Genomic DNA, 22627 nt, shown 5'->3' on the forward strand with positions numbered 1-22627 from the left:
TGAAAAAAATAATAAGAAATTAGGCATCAGGAGATGCCTAATTTCCGGTACACATTCGACTTCCTTCAGTGACAAAGTACGAGAAATAAGAAAAAACTCAATTTGCAATTTTGTAAATTCACAATCTCTGTATCCGAAATATTCAGATATGCGAAAAGATTGTGGTGGATTTACGCATACAAGTTTTTTCACATCTCTCTTGTCTTCATATAATCTCAAAATTTATTTATTAAAATCTGAAGTATCTTTTGCATGTTAAAAAATTATTATCAAATTTTTGATTTTATTGTATATAAGAATGGAAACTATTAAAAGAATTTTTAGTCCAATGTCTGAGTCCCCAGTGTGGGGGTTGTATCATACAATTTTAAGTTAATAAAAATAATTATTATATCTTTAATCTTATTAGTCGCTCTTTGTAAACTTTATATAATCATCGTGACTAAAAATTAAATGCAGAATAGATAGCGCAACATAAACGAATGAACTAGCGATTATTGAATACTTTTTTTTGTAATATTTTCGGAATGTTGCTGTAACATTGCTAAAGTTATATTGTAAAATAATGTCTTTGCAATATTTCTGCAACATTAAACTACAATATGCAATATTGCAATATTGCAGCAATGTTGTTGCAAGCTTTAGTGCTGTATGGGATGTTGGTATGTGTAAATATATATATATTTATCCTTTATTTTAATATATTTATAAATAAATTTTATAATTGCGAAGTTTCAAATAAATGCCTTCATAATTCATCTAATTTTATTAAATCGAATAAGCGATTTTCATGACAACTTTTATCTTATCGTAATATGATTCACTATTGCTATTGATGGCCGCGATGAGATATAAATCGCTTGAATATTTTTTATCAGTTTCTATCAGAATATATGACAAGACGATACTATAATATTTTATTTTCACAAAAAATAACGTACGAAAACATCATAAATAATATTTAAAGTATCAAATTTCGTGTAATTCCATGCGATTCCTCCATTGTAAACCGTGCATTAATGTGAAAAATATAAATTCGAAGTGAATATGCTTATATAAAGTAAATTAATTAATTAAAGAATATATAAGAATTCAAGCTTTCTCTTACTTAATTATGACGTATTTTTAAAATACAAGAAAACAATGGTTAAGCAACAATTGCCACATCCCATCTCGCGACCTGCTTCCCTTGGCAGGAAATCGACAGGATCTAAAAATGTTTCATCAAGAAAACAAAACATGCATCATCGCAAGTATGATTATTAGACATTTTATTTTATTAAGAAATGTTTTGTAACTGATGATACATATAATATATATAATTGATCAAATTTGCAACAATAACATAAATGTTCTATATACAAGCTATTGCTCTTTTCTTGCGTAACACAAGCGCACAGTGTTAGACAATTATTGTTTAAATTTGCTGTTAGAAACATCGTTATTAATTTCACAATTATTGTATCATCAATTTTTATTAATTCATTTCATAATAGGACGGCTTCGCTCGGAGCTATTGATATATCGCAATGCGTTGTATGCAAGGGCAAGGTAAAATCACCCAAAATGATGAAATGTCGTCATACTTTCTGCCTGCAATGTTTTAAAAATCGACTTATGATATCATATAAAAAAGGTACTTATTTAATTGCCACGGATTAAAAAAATTATAATTAAAGAGTAAAAAATAATTTTATATTAATAATAATAATAATGTTATACATAAAAATCGAATAATATTTCGATTATGCCCTCTAAACTTTTAAGTAAACGTTAGCCAAAATGTTTGTCATATAATTAATCGCGCGTTTATTTTAGATAGCAGTACTATGTGCCCGGTCTGCAATGTAGTAGCAATTGCTAATAATAAGAAAGAGTCAAAAAGTGCGGTAAGTTTTGCGCCCTTACCGCCGAAGATCCGAGATAAGAAATGCCGTACTTGCGGTGAAATTTGCGAGAATAAGTGTCGGCACTGTAAACGGGTAAGTAATTTATGATATATATATTTTGAAATTAACATAATCAATAAATCTGCATTTTGCAACCAGAGAACCTTATTTCTATCACAATCTCTTCACAAATTTATACCAATTGCAATATAAAATTGCACAATAATTTATTACCATAGTTTATTATAACTAAATTTTGATTGTAATTATTAGAAAATCAGTTGTATTTATGAAGTAAAGAAAATAATGGACAGCTTATAGATGTATAAAATATATATTGTATATACCCATACAGCACTGAAGCTTGCAACAACATTGCTGCAACATTGTAATATTGCATATTGCAGTTTAATATTGCAGAAATATTCCAAAGACATTATTTTACAATATAACTTTAGCAATGTTACAGCAACATTCCGAAAATATTACAAAAAAAGTATTCGATAATCGCTAGTTCATTCGTTTATCGCTATGCGGCGCATGTTGCGCTATCTATTCCGCATTTAATTTTTAGTCATGATGATGATTATATAAAATTTACAAAGAGCGGCTAGTAAGATTAAAAAGATATAATATCTATTTTTGTTAATTTAAGTTGTATGATATGACCCCAATACAGGGGCTCAGACATTGGGCTAAGAATTCTTTTAATATTGTAGTATCCATTCTTATATAAAATCAAAAATTTGATAATAATTTTCTAATATGCAAAAGATACTTCAGATTTTAATAAATAAATTTTGAGATTATATAAAGACAAGAGAGATGTGAAAAAACTCGTTGTATGCGTAAATTCACCACAATCTTTTTGCATCCGGATATCTAAATATTTCGGATACAAAGAAATTGTGAATTTACACAATTACAAATTGAGTTTTTTCTTATTTCTCTTAGATATTCTCTGTCACTGAAGGAAATCGAATGTGTACTGAAAAATTTACATTTTATAATTTCGTTATTATTATAATACAGAAAAACTATATACACGCTAGATCCTGACTCTTATAGGCCTAATTTCTTATTATTTTTTTCATATGTTAAGGATATTATGTCGATAAATATACATAAAGCATTATTGCATATATATTATATTGCTATGTTGCTGCAATATTATATTGCAATATTTCTGTAGGCGGACATTTTACTGTTGCTGCAATATCATAACAACGTTGCAGCAATATTTCGCAATGTTTCTGCAATATTGCAATCTTGCAGAAAAATGTTGCTGCAATGTTATTGCAATCTTGCGGTGCTGTATGGGTATCCATTAGTTCTTCAATATTTTAATTTATACAATATTCTCTCTGTTACAGAGATTTTGCGATGCTTGCTGGACAAGCCATATTAATGATTTGAAAGAAGAACTAGGTAATATAAATGGAGATCTTGAGACATCAGTAGCAAGATTTGAAGATAAAATCATCAATTTCCAGGTAATTGTTGTCAGAATAAAAAAGATGTTTAAAAGACATCTATATGTTATCTGAAAAAATCAGACGTCCTTTAAATCTGATGACATAGGAAAAGTGTTTCGTCTGAAGTACACAGATACAATAAGGTTGATTAATTTCTTTGTCGTAGAGTAAAGCAAATGAGATGCGAGAATTTATTAATAGGGATACAGAAGGCAAAATAATTGAACTTAATAAGAAAAGGGAAAATCGGATTAAGAAGATTGAACACATAGTTGCTAAGGGTGAAACGTCAGCGGGGGATATTAGAGAGAGGATGTACCAAGCACAGATGGATATAAGGGAACAGAAGGAAGTTTCATACGATGTGCTGCCTGATAATGAAGCCAAGGTACGACATTTCGAATTTTATACTCGACTTTTTCTCTATCTAGAGCATCGTTACGTTTTGCATTTATTTAACTTATGTTTACATTATTAATGTTCATGTGAATAAAAATTGCGCTAAAGATGATCCCTAGAAAGGGAAACGTACGCTCTTTAAATATATGATTTGAAATCTTTTGAATTAAAATAAAAAAAGTTTATGCGCTCCTTTATTGCGTCAGCTTCTATCTCGTCATTTCTTAATTTGTGATTATTTTAAACTTTTATTTTATAATTTTCAATTATATAAAATGCACGGTTCAAACATTATTTTGCAAAAATTTTATATTTTATATTTTACATATTTATTTACAATTTACACGCGTATGCACATACGTACACAAAATTAATGCTTATCAAATAAGATAAACAATATTATATTCATATAAATGCAATAACTACATGTTTAAAAAAATTATATAAAGGAACTTAAATTTTTATGAAGTTGAAAATATATTTTAACACAAATTTTTGAATTTTATATTAATGATATCTCTACATACTTATATATATACAGGGTGGTCCTCGTAACGGTCGCCACGATTTTTAAGGCACTTACAATAATCTGACATAAAAAAGTTTCAAACAAAAGTTGTGTGGCTTCAAGGGGGCCATAAGATAGTGACAATGATTTGAGCTTGGAAAATCATTTGAAGGTCATGTGAAGGTCAACTTTAAAATCTTAAATGGAAACCCCCATTTTTTATTTAGTATTCTTGTAACTGACATCGAGAGCTTTCCAAAACACTATAATAAAGTATTTTTTTATTAAGTACTTTTTGAGTAATTTTGTATTTTAATCTGACATATTTTGATATAAAAAATTAAATATCTCGTAAAATATTTAATTTTTGATAATCTTACCGTAATACTTCTATGTACAGAATAATGAGACAAATCAATTAGTATAAAAAAAAATTGTTTTTAAGAAAATTATTTACAATGTATTTTTTTAAACAATTATTTGTTTTTTTTGGCACTAATTAATTTGTCTTATTATTCTGTACATAGAAGTATTACGGTAAAATTATCGAAAACTGAATATTTTACGAAACATTTTATTTTTTATATCAAAATATGTCAGATTAAAATATAAAATAACTTAAAAAGTACTGAATGAAAAAATATTTTATTATAGTGTTTTCGAAAGCTCTCGATGTTAGCTACGAGAATATTAAATAAAAAATGGGGGTTTCCATTTAAGATTTTAAAGTTGACCTTCACATGACCTTCAAATAATTTTCCAAGGTCAAATAATTGTCACCATCTTATGGCCCCCTTGAAGCCACACAACTTTTGTTTGAAACTTTTTTATGTCAGATTATTGTAAGTGCCTTAAAAATCGTGGCGACCGTTACGAGGACCACCCTGTATATATAAAAATAAGATGTTTAAAAAAAACCATTTAATATTTATATGGTAAATAGGACACACCATATTGAGCAAGAAAACCTTAAACATAAACGAAAGCTCAACCATTTCTCTCTGATTGTGAGATATAAACATTTTTGTATGTTTACATCATGATTGGTTTACTAGCTTCTATATATTGCATGCGACCTGAGAAGAAGATAATCTGTCTAAAACTTTATCTCGATATTTACAGAAGGTGTTCCATATGTCCTTCTTCTATTTCCATACACGCTTGGCATCTTATTCTTATAGAATCGCGAATTCTCTCGAAAATTTCAGAATTCTCTGTAGAATTATTTGACAAGCATCTTCTATTATAAAGTATGTATGGAAATTGAATGAGAACATTCAGAATGCACATTTATAAACATTGAGGTAAACATCGTATGCGACATGTAGAAGCTAGTAAATCAATCATGATGCTAACATATCAAAATGTTTATATCTCAGAAACGGTTTCGGCTTTCGACTTATGTTTACTAAGATTTTTTTTGCTCAATATGGTGTGTCCTATCTACCATATACCATAAACATTAAATGGTTTCTTTTAAACAGCCTGCATATATGTCAATATAAAAAATTTTTCTTTTTTCTTTCTTATTATTTCATTATGTTTTCTTCATTTTAATAATTTTTGTTTTTAATAGAAATTTTAAAACATTTAATGTTAAACATTTAATTAATTTGCGACTTATATTGCGTAATATTATATTGAAAATTAATACAAAATATAAAGCTAAACGTATAAAAAGAAGTTTCATCGGACATTATTCTCTCTTTTTTTTTGGCCTATATTTATCATACATTGTATATTGATTTTGCCCTAATAGAAAATGAAGAACTATTGAATTGTCAAATATAACTCATGTATACATATTCTCGAATAACTCTCTTTCGAGATGACATAAATTGAGTTTTTCTGCCTTTCTGAGAGAGAGAGAGAGAGAGAGAGAGAGAGAGAGAGAGAGAGAGAGAGAGAGAGAGAGAGAGAGATACTATGCCCTGTCTCTCTGGTTCTAAAATCTGGACCAGCGCCGTACCTGTCTTGTGCAGGATGCCTCATAGTATTGATTACTTGAGAAGAGGAAGGTATGTAGGAGGAGGGGGAGAATGGTTGGCGAATATATGGGGGCTAGCCGAGGCGAAAGAACCGGTAGCGGGATTTGGTCGGAATTTTCATCGTTTTCCGCAAAGCCAATAAGATAGACAAAAAGCGAACTCGAGACGAAAAAATGCTGACGATAACGAAAACATGATGCGCACGAAAAAATCGCGTAGAGCTTATCGCCGAAGAAATATGGCAAAATACAACATAAAAAATATAATAAAAATATGATAAGCAAGGAGTAGATTGAACTGATTATCGAATTAGTTAAATCGTTATTATGTGTGTGTTATTATTATAATTATTTGCAAGAAATCTGCTACAGAAAAATTCACAATAAGATCTAATGATTAAAAAAAATTTATATGATTTTTTATGCACGTAAGAATTTTTTTTTTTTTTTTTTTTTTTTTTTTTTAATTACTTTCGTTGTATGTGCGTGTGTTTGTGAATTTTATATGTATAATAAAAAATAGCTTCCATATCAATTTCAACAATATATTTTTTGTAATTAATTTTAATTGTAATTTATTTTAATATTTGTTTTCTTCTAATTTTAATGCTGAAAGAGAAAATAATGAAAAGAATTATGACAGTTAATATAAAATTTATTTCTGACAATTAAATAAAGAAAATTTATCTTTTAAATGTTTAATCAAACATTACACATTTTTAAATATTTTTTGAAATTTTAAATTAAATTTTATTTTCAACAAAATTTAATTTAAAGTTTAATTGCCAAAATTTAAAATTGAACTTTAGATTTATTTTGCGACATATTATGATCTCTCTTATAAAGTTTCAGAAGAATCTTATTTTCGATTTGTATCATCTTATATTTGTTTCGTGTATGTATGTAAATGTGTAATGTATGTTGTATATTTTATTGTATATTGTATATAAGTTGGGAAAAAAAGTACGCTTTATTATAAATAATTATGAGAAATAAATAACACTGTGATCCAAAATGGACTTGGACGAAAAAATAAGGTCAACAGAATTAGAGGATTAGATAAATATTATAGAGAGATTTATATAAAATGTTAAAAAAGTCATATTTGTATCCAAAAAAGTGCCGGCATTAAATGGAGTAGAAAACTGACGGTATAACGACGAGAAATGCGCCGCGTAGCTGGGAATGAGATAGAGGGATGGGATGAGAGCGGGTTCGCGGACCGATAGAACCTAACCCGGGATAGCAGGAGAATAATGGTGTTGGTGTATAAGGCACGAGCAGCGAACGTCTGCTACTGACAGCCCATTACCACTGTACAAACGCAGACACGGCGGTCTGGTACGATGGCGAAGGCTTTTCCGAATCCTGTCTCTTTCTCTGCAATGTGGCTTTCCTCCACGTTCTTCTTTCCCTCCTTCATGTTCCTCTCTCTCTCTCTCTCTCTCTCTCTTCCACATTGTTTCTTCTCTCCTATACCTCATTCCACTGCCATCATCCCCAAGGTATCGAAGATCTTCACCCTGCGAAAAAGTGAACTAAATAATGAGATACACTCACGATTTCGTCGCCGTTGTATTCTATTACGAGAATACAGTCTAGAAATTTCCACAAAATATAATACTTTTAGCAAACATATTATCTATATATTTTCCCTAATCGTAAATCGATTTATTTTTAGAGAAAAGAAAACTTTGTAGGTCTGAGTTGACATTTTTCTTCTACTTTCGATCATAAATTTTCAATCTAACGTCTACTTTGATATTTTAAGCACAATCGGATCACTCTTTTGAAACTATTTAATCCACAGTTTTGTCGAAAGCTCCTCTTTTAAATCTCCAATAATAAGTGGAAAATCTTTCGCTTACTGATTATTTGAAGTAGGAAATAGGAGCTCAATTTCTACATAAAGTAAACAAAACTCGAAATCCACGAATTTATAAGCGTGAGAAAAATGAAGTTGAAGATAGAAGAAAAATTTTGATTCGAACTACCATTTATTACGATTAGTTGAGATTAATTCTCTCTATTCTAGTAATTAAGTCAGATCCCAGACAGCACAAAACATCCTCAGGATCATCCTGAATATGTCCAGGACGCTTCAGGACATTTGTAGGATGTTTTAAGATATTATTATAAATATATTTATAAAAATTGAATATGCATACATAATTATTTTTAGTTGTGTCTGCTATTTTATATAATTTAGAAATCTTAAGTATTATAATAAGTATCAATGTCCTATAAATGTCCACTGGATAACTCCTGGATGTCTGTAGGATATATCTGCCCTGTCTATTATATTGGATGTCTTTTGGATTTCCAGAGGACATATACATGTGCAATTAATTGTTAATGTTAATTTCGTTTAATATTAATAATTGAATTTGATGCGCACATTTTCATATATCCAAAATTATTATTTATTTAATATTTCATGAGAAATGTTACTGTTCGCAACATTCCAAAAACTTTACAAACAATAGTATTCAACCGCTAGTTCGTTTATTTACCGCTATGCGACACGCGAACTCGTATTTGAGATTTGGTCATGAGAATTATATAAAGCTTGCAAAGAGCAACTGACAGGAAATTACAAATGTAATTATTTTTTATCAGTTCAATTTCTGATGCAATCCCAACATAGGGAATTCAGATATTGGATTGTTTAGAAAATATTACACAACTCAAACCCGGGAGCCAAACCTAAAATATTCATGTACAGCACGAAGGCCTCAAATATTAAAGAACGGTGAACTATTTTTAATATTAGATTTTTAATATTGGCAGTAAATAACAAAACAAAATTTTAATTTATATTTAAATTTTAAAATTTGCTCCTTGAAACATACGAAAAATATCCCTAACATATCCTATAAAAATCCTTAAGATGTTCCACAGGATCTCCCTGGATTCTCCAGAGGTTAATATACGGCTATCATTTGCTCTTCCTCAGTACATCCAGAGGAGATCAGAGGATTACAATGGGATATCCTGAGGATATCCTACATGTATGTCCTGGATGCCCTTTGGACGTCCTAAGGACATCCTTGTGCTATCTGGGATATTACATTTTTTACATACAAATTTCCATATTAAAATCAATGAAAAAACAAACGTTTTATCATATTTTATATCTTAATTCCTCATAAAAACTATTTAAATTTTTATGTTCAATTTACTCCTTGCTTATCATACTTTATTTTTATTATATTTAACGGAATATTAATAGTTGTAATATATTTTTTACATCGTATTTTGTCATTATTTTTTCAGCACTAAGTTTTACGCGATTTCTTGTGCGTATCGCGATGTTTTCGTTTGTGTCAGCATTTTTCTGTCTTAAAACTTCGCTTTCTGTTTATCTTATTTAAATGCGTCTAAAAATTTATCTTTTAACGTATCTAAATCTATCTTATTTATATCATTGAAGAACGTTTGCGGAAAGAAAGTGTTGTTCGATTGCTCTAAGGCGCCTCTTGTGCCAACAAGAAAAGAAGATTTTGCAGATTGTACATTCACGTGGACAAAATGGGGGATCCAGCTTGAATCAATTCACAATGTATACTCGCTCAGTTCTCTCTCTTCTTCTCTCTCTCTCTCTCTCTTTCTCTCTAGGATGGCTTTTTCGGGGTTGGTACGTAGCCACGCCCGACACCCTCGTCAGGCCACGCCCGTACTCACATACACATGGAGAAACACAACATACATGCGCATATACGTACATACACATAGCCCGAAGGTTCTGCAAGACCCAAGGGCTAATAATTCACGTCATAAGCACACCCTACCATAAAGAGTCAGCTACAGGCATCGGGCGTATATTCCATAGCGGCGGCATAAACGCTATCCAGTTGCAGTTACTGTTAATTACCGATCATCTTTTATAATTTATTGCCGCGCCTGTTAGCACGAAATTTGCCGTGCCTGGAAAATTCGCCCGATAACTGACTAGCCTGACAATTATGTAACGCGCCGCCGAATCATTCGACGGAGTAATTCACTTGCCGGCGATGACGAGTCAGCATTGATGCAGTGATTTCCAATACTCCATTAATTGAATGTAATTATATGGCAAGGGATCAAATTTCGAAAATAGATCTTTGAATACAGTTATTTTAGAAGAACGTTATGAAAATAAAATTTTATAATCGTGTTAAACTAAAGATATAATAATTCTTTTCTGACACATGTAAAATAATTAGCATTATTACGTGTATACATATATCTAGGGTTGGGAAGTAACGCGTTACTTGTAACGCCGTTACCGTTACAGTTACTTTTTTTCGGTAACTGTAACGGTAATGGCGTTACAAATTTTATTTGTAACGGAAAAAGTAACTTCGTTACATTTTTCGGTAACGAGTAACGAATTTAACAGTTACTTTTATCGTTACTTTTTTCAAATTTTTTAATTTATTTAAGATATTATTCTTGCTATTGTGCGTGATAAAATTTTTATCTTAACCGTAAAGCCGTAAGCAAATCGACCAATTAGCATTCTTATTATGTTGTAATCTCATTTACTACCAGTTCTAAGTACCTTGCAACGAAAATTAGAAAATCTCAATAAATCTGACCTTATAGATTGCCATTCATTAGTTGAAGCTATTCAGCAAGGTTTAAATAAAAGGTAACTTATTCATTTGATTAATACATATGTTATTTAATTTTAAATAAGGATTTAATTGAAAAATATTATTTTATTTTAAACTATTGATTCAAAAGTATTAATTTCAATAAAACAAACAATGTCGCTTAATTTACTATATTTGATTTTAGATTTCTTACAATATTTGAAACAAAAGAATTAATAATAGCAGCATGTTTACATCCAAAATTTAAGTTAAACTGGTTAACCGGAGAAAAAAGAAAACGTGCTGAAAATTACTTGGAGGATTTATTGGGAATCCGATCGACTGAAAATTCTTCAAAAGCTGGAAAATCTGACGATCACGATGATTTTTTCATTTTTGAGCAAAAAACGGTGCAAAATGAATCTGAACAAGAAGAATTGCAACGGTTTTTAAAATCAAATAATTGTAATATAGAAATGTTAAACGACTATCCAAAACTTAAAAAACATTTTATTAAATATAATACAGCTCTACCAAGCAGTGCATCTGTAGAAAGAATGTTTAGCATCGGTGGCTCTGTATTAACACCACAAAGAGGGCATTTAAATGATGATACTATGGAGCAACAAATTTTATTAAAAATTAATAAAGAATTTCGATGAAATTTAATCATTTATTTTGTAATAAACCTTGAATGAAATCTTGCTTACAATTTTTTAAAAGTTTTTCTTATGCAAAATAATTTATTAGTTTGTATTGTAAAAAAGTAACGGAAATTGTAACGACTCGTTACTTTTTAGTAACTGTAACGGTAACGAGTTACTTTTTAAAATTGGTAACGAGTAACGGTAACGAGTTACTTTTTAGAAAAAATAATGGTAACGGTAACGAATTACTTTTATAAAGTAACTTTCCAACCCTGCATATATCAGACTATATATTTTTCAATATCTAGAATTTAAAAATCCAAAATTTTTTGCCAATTTATTCCATATAATTTAACGTTCAACTAACAAGAATCATTTGTACAAGATAATTAAGCGAAAACTATTTTGAAAATGAGAGTATCTTATTGGTTTAAAATGATAAACATAAAAGTAATATATTTAACTTTTTTTAATTAACAAAGATACTAGAACAATAAAAATAACTTCGCAGAAAGAAATCATGCGTAACCGTTCCATTCTAAAATATGTAAAATTAAATTATTTAATATATTTTTATCTAATCCTTTATCTCTCTATGCATTCTGCATATTAATATAACGATCCAAAAATATATGTTTAACGTAATTTGTTAACGTTAAAAAAAATTGCAATATTATTATAAAACAATTAAATATATAATAGCCAGTTTAGTTGTCAGTCCTTAAATTTTACAGACGCACGTTGTTATCGAATACAAATAAGAAATTCTTACATATTTATGAAGACAAAAACACGTAAATAAATATACACAGTGACCATGAATATAAATATATATTCATAGTCTGATGTGCATAATGAAGTCAATTATTATCAGATTATGTGAACAGAAAACAATTTTATTATATTTTTATTTTTCGATCTCATTATAAATATTATTTTTAGCATTTTTCTAATATGACTATATTTGAAAATTTAGTTTAGAATTTTAATCCTTTTCTATATAATCTAAAAAAAAAAATAATAATTTAAAAAATAATTTCTCTCTCTCTCTCTCTCTCTCTCTCTCTCTTCATCATACATTTCGATTACAACTGATATAAGAAAATAGTATGATACCAACGTTTTCCATACTGATAACGTTCCTAATATAATGGAAAATCAACAGGATCGCTTATAGTTTGTTACAGAGTACGGTATGTCCCTTTCACTTTTGGGAATGAGGGCGCCCCGAATTGCTAGTGTGGCCGATAGTTGGCCCCTAAAATTAGCCACAGTGACATATTGAAGAGCGCGTGTCGGACCCCCTAAGACACGGTCCTCTTCCCCCTGCTCTCCCCCACCTTAAAACGCACAAAGCCGTCGTCCTGGGAAAATCAACTGACGCGTAACTAAACGGTGTATCATTAATTCCAACGTGTATGTTTATATCGCGCTGGTTAAAGAGCGCGTGGGGCTCCCGTGACTGTATTCAGGGGGACAGGGTCCCAGATTTTCAAATTGGCTCATTTTTATGCATCGGGAATCGGTAAAAAGCGGTATCGTCGCGCATTATCCATCATATAAGCAGAAATTATAAGTTTGATATCGAAAGCATGTTCGAAATGCACTTTGCCACAATTATATATTAAATTCTAATAGAGAGTCTTATCTTTTAAAGTATATTATAAACTTTTGTAAATCATAAACAATTAATATATTTTTAAAATTATATCCCATCCAGCACCGCAAGATTGCAATAACATTGCAGCAACATTTCTCTGCAAGATTGCAATATTGCAGAAACATTGCGAAATGTTGCTGCAACGTTGTTATGATATTGCAGCAACAGTAAAATGTCCGCCTACAGAAATATTGCAATATAATATTGCAGCAACATAGCAATATAATATATATGCAATAATGCTTTATGTATATTTATCGACATCATAAACAATTAATATATTTTCAAAATTATATTCCATACAGCACCGCAAGATTGCAATAACATTGCAGCAACATTTCTCTGCAAGATTGCAATATTGCAGAAACATTGCGAAATGTTGCTGCAACGTTGTTATGATATTGCAGCAACAGTAAAATGTCCGCCTACAGAAATATTGCAATATAATATTGCAGCAACATAGCAATATAATATATATGCAATAATGCTTTATGTATATTTATCGACATAATATGCTTAACATATGAAAAAAATAATAAGAAATTAGGCCTATAAGAGTCAGGATCTAGCGTGTATATAGTTTTTCTGTATTATAATAATAACGAAATTATAAAATGTAAATTGTTCAGTACACATTCGATTTCCTTCAGTGACAGAGAATATCTAAGAGAAATAAGAAAAAACTCAATTTGTAATTGCGTAAATTCACAATTTCTTTGTATCCGAAATATTCAGATATCCAGATGCAAAAGGATTGTGGTGAATTTACGCATACAACGAGTTTTTTCACATCTCTCTTGTCTTTATATAATCTCAAAATTTATTTATTAAAATCTGAAGTATCTTTTGCATATTAGAAAATTATTATCAAATTTTTGATTTTATATAAGAATGGAAACTATTAAAAGAATTCTTAGTCCAATGTCTGAGCCCCTGTATTGGAGTCATATCATACGACATACGACTTAAATTAACAAAAATAGTTATTATATCTTTTTAATCTTACTAGCCGCTCTTTGTAAATTTTATATAATCATATATCATGACTAAAAATTAAATGCGGAATAGATAGAGCAACATGCGTCGCATAGTGGTAAACGAATAAACTAGCAATTATTGAATACTTTTTTTGTAATATTTTCGGAATGTTGCTGTAACATTGCTAAAGTTATATTGTAAAATAATGTCTTTGCAATATTTCTGCAACATTAAACTGCAATATGCAATATTACAATGTTGCAGCAATGTTGTTGCAAGCTTCAGTGCTGTATGGGATATGCATGATAAAAGGGGAATATAAAATTTATAAATCTTTCTTTACTTTTTGAATGTGTGTATATGTGCGTGTATTAAAGTATCGTTATTAAACAAAATCACCTTTTGCAAGAATGCTCGATTAATACGTATCATTATTTTCGAATGTGATTCGTCAAAGATCTCTTAATTGCATCGTTTTTCATCATTGTCTTTCCCCTTGATCTTTCTCATTTCGCTAGAGACGATTCGCTCAATTCACAATTTCCATTGTTGCCCGCTCTCGTGAGGAGATACCGCATCGTCGGACAGAGATGTCGATTCTTGGGTAACCATTTTATCGGCATGCGTATCTCTGTCTATACCTGATTGGCGTGAAATATATCGGCGCATCTGAGTGTCGCGAAAAAACGACGACGAAGGCGTTTAAACGATTTTCTCTCGACGAATACATGTAAATAAATGCCACAAATCCGTATTATTCTGAATACAAAAAAATGATATAGATATGTTATTTTAGCAAATAAAGTTTTAAACATTTTCGGTTACAAAAACACGTAAAATTATATGTACGGCTATATCTGAGGCAACACTACTTGTCAAATTTCCCTCTCGATCTCTCATTTGATCAGAGCATGCGTTCAACTTTTTTTTTAACTTATACTTGTGTTGTTATTTTATATTTTTATCAGTTTTTTTTAATAACTGAAAGAATTTTAAACTTAAAAATTATTGAACATGTACTGGTCGAATAAAAAAATCGAGGAGGACAGAGGTTGGCGGATTTTTTTTAATTACTAATATATTATATAATAAGAGATATAGTTGCTAACGCTACTAGTGTGATTATTGATATGCAATAATTACATTCTAAATTAAATATTTTGTCTAAAATTATCATCTTTTTTTCTATTGTGTTATATGTACATATATGAAACTTATAAAAGATTTACAGAAGAAATATTATTTCTATCTCCCTGACGATTCAAGTACAATCTTGAAGAGGAATTATGTGTCCCAAGATTAAATACCAACGGAAAGCACGCCGAAATAAATTTTATTTGTTAATCTACTTCCTAATTTTTATCAAGACGGTAGTAAATCGGTTCGTAAAAATTCCTCGTCACATATTACGACATTGGCGAATCATCGCAACGTCAGAGGTCCATCACCGACGCAAACAGGCTTTAGGCCACCAAGCCTATTTAGTACACGTGTCCTCGCACGTTGAATCGTGGCAATCCTCATGACGATCAAACGGCCTGAACGAGCGAGAGAGAGAGAAAAGGGGCCGGGATAAGTACAAAGGGCCCGCACGCTTCGCCACGTGACTGCCAGTGGTACGACTTTGGGGGTACCGTAAGTGCCAGAAAGCACAAAGCTTCACCTTTCTCTCGTTCTCCATCTATCTCTCTCCTCTTTCTTCTTTCATCCCTCTTTATGCCGGCGATTGGCCGCAATTTAGCGACGCGTCGTTGCACACTGTGCGGGATTTGCGGCAGAGAACGTCAACTGCATTGCTCTGCATATTTCATTTTTGTTCGTTCGCCAATTTATCAGCAAGAAAGTGCTTGTATAGAAGAAACGTTCATTATTTTTGTGTTTTTGAAACTTGAACGACTCAGATCATTTTGCAATATACACAAAGATTATATCTCCTATAAGTGTGTGTGTATGTGTGTGTGTGTGTACTGTAGGCAACATTTATAATAAAATTGAGTTATATTAATAGTTATTTCCCTGTAATTATTATACGCATAATATAATATGATATAATGTAGCATTATATAAGCAAGTTGAGATGCAAATTATATATGTATATTTACTTTATAATTATAATTTTATTATTATATCATGATTCAATTTATTTTTATTATATATAAATTATATAAGAGAGAAGAGAAAAAGGATCTCATATATGTATATATATATATCATTTTATATCATTTTAATTTTGTATTCCAGATGTACTTTCAAGTCAGAAAATCATAGTCTTTGATTCAATTCTCGTATTAAACTAAAATGATTTTATTTTCGTTAATCTTAATTAATCAACAAAACTATTTTGTTGAAAATCAGCGATAATCAACTGTAATTAGTTTTCATGTTATCGTTTGTTTTATTTTTTAATCTTGGTTTTCTTTATTCATCAATAATATTTCAATTATATCAAATATATATATATCGCTTTGATTGCAGATAAAACAAAAATATTACTAATTATATCTGTGATGTCATAGTCTTTCATGTCAGTTTTTAATTTTATGTTAAAAAATGTGTTGTATCCGTTTCAGGTAACAGCATTTCTAGATTTACAACAAAAAGCCGCGGAAGTAATGGCAGCAGTTGCCATTTGGGAATCGGAATTGAATAATATACAAAAGGGATTTAAGAAAGTTAATGAAAAGGAAAGATTGCCTGTCAAGAAAAACAAGAGTTCTCTGTACAGGTAAACAAATTTTTGATCTACCGTATTAAAAGAATTAAAATTTAAAAGATAAATCAAAATTTGTTATTATCAGTATTAGTTTTGATTTTTAATATATATATTATATTTATCTAATATAAATTTTGTTATTATAACGCAATATTAAGTGTACCTGCACACTTACAATATGTAAGGAAGCAAAACCATATACTAGATAACTAGATACAACTACATACTAATAGACGGTCTATAATTTAAATCTTTTTCAATTTATAGAATTACGAAAAAGCTTAATCAATGCAGAATAGAAATGAATTCTATAGACTATACGTTATATCCCATACAGCACAGAACATTGCAGCAACATTGCAGCAATATTGCAACATTATAGCAACATTGTGGCAATGTTGCAATGTTGCTGCAATGTTCTGTGTTGTATGGGATGATTAAAGTCAATCTTTCAAAATACAAAAATATCGAAAAATATCGAGAGATTCTTAATATACGTATAATCGCTTTTGTAACGAATTTTGTTTCTCGAAGTTCTTAATTTTTTTATAGTTTAAGCAAATATCATTTTGCGTTAAGTCTCGGGAAAAATTATGCGTAATTTACTCTACTCGTATATTGCACGATATAAGATTATTAAATAGAAATAAAAAATAACAGGCGAAAAACTTTCACATCCAAAATTATCGCGAATCGTGACATGGTACAGCGGCCGTCGGCGCTCGCCGTTGATTCCTGGAGGAATAACATTATCACGACCTGTCCGGGATCAGGACAGGTTGTCATTCTAGACAGGAAGTTCAAAGTTGTCCGGAGGATTCGTCACCAAGAGATGATGGCGCCTCAAGGACTCGCTTTTCTGCACGAGAACGACGAGATCTATGTGACAGGTTTTGATATTTAATTCTTAAATAAGGAGAGACATTTTTTACTAGATGTATTTTGATTCTATTGCATTTTTAAATCCTTTTCCCGATGAAAATCACTATCAATTAATCAATTAATTGATGATCAATTAATCAATTAATCAACTAATCAATTAATTCGTTTTAAATTTGTATTAAAATTTTAATAGAAGTTCAAGAACGTTTATTAAAAACTAATTGCCCAGACAGCACAAGGATGTCTTTAGGACGTCCAAAGGACATCCAGGACATACATGTAGGATATCCTGAGGATATCCCATTTTAATCCTCGGATCTCCTCTGGATGTCCTGAGGAAGAGTAAATGATAGCCAAATACTAACCTCTGGACAATCCAGGGAGATCCTGTGGAACATCCTAAGGATTTTTATAGGATATGTTAGGGATATTTTTCGTATGTTTCAAGGAGCAAATTTTAAAATTTAAATATAAATTAAAATTATGTTTTGTTATTTACTGCCAATATTAAAAATCTAATATTAAAAATAGTTCACCGTTTTTTAATATTTGAGGCTTTCGTGCTGTACATGAATATTTTAGGTTTGGCTCCCGGGTTTGAGTTGTGTAATATTGTCTAAACAATCCAATATCTGAATTCCCTATGTTGGGATTGCATCAGAAATTGAACTGATAGAAAATAATTACATTTGTAATTTCCTGTCAGTTGCTCTTTGCAAGCTTTATATAATTCTCATGACCAAATCTCAAATACGAGTTCGCGTGTCGCATAGCGGTAAACAAACTAGCGGTTGAATACTATTGTTTGTAAAGTTTTTGGAATGTTGCAAACAGTAACATTTCTCATGAAATATTAAATAAATAATAATTTTGGATATATGAAAATGTGCGCATCAAATTCAATTATTAATATTAAACAAAATTAACGTTAACAATTAATTGCACATGTATATGTCCTCTGGAAATCCAAAAGACATCCAATATAATAGACAAGGCAAATATATCTTACAGACATCCAGGGGTTATCCAGTGGACATTTATAGGACATTAATACTTATTATAATATTTAAGATTTCTAAATTATATTAAATAGCCGACACAACTAAAAATAATTATGTATGCATGTTAAATTTTTATAAATATATTTATAATAATATCTTAAAACATCCTACAAATGTCCTGAACCGTCCTGGACATATTCAGGATGATCCTGAAGATGTTTTGTGCTGTCTGGGTGTATTCAACAAATTTCATTAAAATTTTGTATATATGTTAAATTTCGTAGAAAGTTTTATAAAAGATTATCTCTAAAAAACAGAATTTATTATAATTTGTTATATAACGTTTATAAAGTAATAATATTAGGTGTACAAGTTTGCTTCCGCCATTTTCCTATAGATGGCTTTAGCGGTAAGTAGTGGTCGAAATAAATAGATCATAGACGTCATGCGATAAACTTGGGCATCTGTCAACATAACCCCATAGAAACATTAGTCGATTTGTGTCCGCATCATAAAGTTATTCTCGATTGAAAATGTCAGTTTACGAGCCAAATTCTCGTCATTTGCGGGAGGTTTTAATTTTCTGCTTCAATATGAAGAAATCTGCGGCTGAGGCTCATCGAATGCTCTCAAATACTTATGGTGAAGCCGCTATTAGTGAAAGAACGTGTCGTGAGTGGTTTCAACGCTTCAAGAACGGTGATTTTCACGTCGAAGACCGGCATAGCGGTGGAAGAGAGAAGGTTTTCGAAGATGCAGAATTGGAGGCATTACTTAATGAAGACTCGAGTCAAAGTCAAAAAGAATTGGCACGATCATTGGGAGTGACTCAACAAGCAATTTCAAAATATATAACCAGTTTTTTACAATAAAGCCTCGAATTTCGGAAAAAAAGGGCGGAAGCAAAGTTGTACACCTAATAGATGTATGCTATTAAATTAAAAAATTGTACCGTTTATAAATAAATATTAAACATTTATATCGAGTATGACATTTTAAAGATCATTTTAAAGACAATGCAAAAGTGATCTTTTGATTTTTAGTTTCAAGATATAATGTATTGTATAAATAATAAATTCTTTTTGAATATCTATTTATCACATACACACATAATGTTGATTTGCGCACGATTTAATATCTTTCTATAATCTAATATTTTTCACAGATAAATGGAAGCACTGTATATTCGTGTTTGACCACAAGGGCGATCTCGTTCGTCGCATGTGCAATAAGGGCAATGGAGAATTAGAACTGCGTTCGCCGGAGGGAATCGCGTTTCATCCGGAACGAAACGTGCTTTACATCGCCGATACCGGAAACAATCGTATTCAAATCCTTGAGAGAAACGGTGTGTATTTAGACAGCATCGGGCCTAAGAGTAAACACGCGAAGGGCAATGTGAAATTCCGTAGAACCGGCCCGATCGCAAGTCAATTAAATCAACCGACAGACGTGGCTGTCACGATAACGCGTATCTTCGTCGCCGATTCCGGCAATCATAAAGTGAAGGTAAGATATGCCCTCATTTGTGATTGTTGTTTATGGTATATAGATTTTATTTAAATATTTTCGATTTTTTTTTTTTTTTTTTTTTTTTGCAAACTATCTTTTTCCCTAAATTTTGTGGCTTGAAAGTTTAACAAATATTGTTTATGTTGCATATGTACGTGATATAGGAAATATATTAAATAAAATATTTAATGTCAAAATTAAAAGAATTGCACATGAAAAAAATATCTTTATTATCTCGTATTATTACTCCTCTTATAAACATAATCCTCGATAGGGATTTGCATAATGTAAAAGTCGCATACAATGTAAAAATATTTTTAAAAAAGATATGATAAATAATTAATGCATGCAAAAGTCTAAACGTTATAAATTTATCGATTATCGTAATCACTAATGTATTAAAAAAATAAATACTTTACAGTAAATAAAATATTTGTATAGATATTTGATCACGATGGACAAATTCTTCAAACAATTGGCGACGTTGGTATAGCAAAGGGTTTGTTTAGGTTAATATAAAATTGCTATTATTGCTAACTAAGTTTATTATTACTGAGATCAGAGATCTACTAGAGAAATAATAAATTACTCTTAATTCTCGTAGATCGCCCGAGGTATTGAGTATCGACAAGAAAGAAAATATCATCGTCGGTGACGCTGGAAATGGAAGAGTGCAGATTTTTTCTCCGAAAGGTGAATTTCTACGGATGCTAGGCGACAAAAAAACCCAGGGACATAAGTTTGCATGGGTATCTGGTATATATGTGACAAACAATTACGATATTTTAGTCTCTGATAGCAAGAATAACTTTATATATTTATTTTAATATATATCTTGCAATGCCTTTTCTTTATTCAAAAACCTTTTCCTTTAAAACTGTGATTCTTTTGCTGCGTTTCATTTTAATCAGATCCTTTTTTTTATAATATCCCATACAGCACTGAAGCTTGCAACAACATTGCTGCAACATTGTAATATTGCATATTGCAGTTTAATGTTGCAGAAATATTGCAAAGACATTATTTTACAATATAACTTTAGCAATGTTACAGCAACATTCCGAAAATATTACAAAAAAAGTATTCGATAATCGCTAGTTCATTCGTTTATCGCTATGCGGCGCATGTTGCGCTATCTATTCCGCATTTAATTTTTAGTCATGATGATGATTATATAAAATTTACAAAGAGCGGCTAGTAAGATTAAAAAGATATAATATCTATTTTTGTTAATTTAAGTTGTATGATATGACCCCAATACAGGGGCTCAGACATTGGACTAAGAATTCTTTTAATATTGTAGTATCCATTCTTATATAAAATCAAAAATTTGATAATAATTTTCTAATATGCAAAAGATACTTCAGATTTTAATAAATAAATTTTGAGATTATATAAAGACAAGAGAGATGTGAAAAAACTCGTTGTATGCGTAAATTTACCACAATCTTTTTGCATCCAGATATCTGAATATTTCGGATACAAAGAAATTATGAATTTACACAATTGCAAATTGAGTTTTTTCTTATTTCTCTTAGATATTCTCTGTCACTGAAGGAAGTCGAATGTGTACTGAAAAATTTACATTTTATAATTTCGTTATTATTATAATACAGAAAATGTATATACACACTAGATCTTGACTCTTATAGGCCTAATTTCTTATTATTTTTTTCATATGTTAAGGATATTATGTCGATAAATATACATAAAGCATTATTGCATATATATTATATTGCTATGTTGCTACAATATTATATTGCAATATTTCTGTAGGCGGACATTTTACTGTTGCTGCAATATCATAACAACGTTGCAGCAACATTTCGCATTGTTTCTGCAATATTGCAATGTTGCAGAAAAATGTTGCTGCAATGTTATTGCAATCTTGCGGTGCTGTATGAGATCTAAGTATTTTTAGCTTTAGAATCTTTTTGTTAAATTATATGTGTGTGACGCATGCGATATTCTTACATCTTATTATTATATATTTTATTTATTTTCTATTAAACAAAATAAGAAAGAGTCAATAAGAAGACAGCTGTTACGCTAATTTTTGATTTCAAAAATTATTCACATCGAAAAATTAATTGTTGCCAATACATTTTAATGAATTTATTTTTTATTGTACTTACGTAGTATCCAGATCCTGAGTACGCGATTTCGAAGACCGTCGATTCAACAGACAAACAGAATCGTTAAAACGTGAATCGTAATGTTTATTTTTCCCAAACCGCGTTTCCAATCGTAGATCAAACAGATTCGCGGCGTGAGGCGCCGCTCTCTTGTCTACCCGTTTGACCAATAAATAATTTCGCAAACAAATTGATCCCCAGAGACTATAAACAGATACTTAGAGGCACGCGCTCTTGTGACCCGGCGAATGAAATGTCCTACCA

At 30.3% G+C, this 22627-nt stretch overlaps 1 protein-coding gene across 1 annotated transcript; it reads left to right on the forward strand.

The window, feature by feature from the left end:
- The first annotated feature begins 966 nt into the window (after window positions 1-966).
- On the forward strand, window positions 967-21055 carry LOC138938740 (tripartite motif-containing protein 2-like). The gene is made up of 10 exons (XM_070305956.1): window positions 967-1253; window positions 1497-1636; window positions 1819-1982; window positions 3263-3382; window positions 3531-3752; window positions 16691-16845; window positions 17494-17723; window positions 19882-20225; window positions 20670-20737; window positions 20833-21055. The coding sequence occupies exons 1-10, from the start codon at window positions 1144-1146 to the stop codon at window positions 21053-21055; spliced, it is 1776 nt and encodes a 591-aa protein (XP_070162057.1). The 5' UTR covers window positions 967-1143.
- Window positions 21056-22627: the final 1572 nt, after the last annotated feature.

Source organism: Polyergus mexicanus, unplaced genomic scaffold (assembly GCF_030449975.1).
Source record: "Polyergus mexicanus isolate NDT 795.1 unplaced genomic scaffold, iyPolMexi1.0 SCAF_13, whole genome shotgun sequence".
Taxonomy (NCBI): Eukaryota; Metazoa; Arthropoda; class Insecta; order Hymenoptera; family Formicidae; genus Polyergus; species Polyergus mexicanus.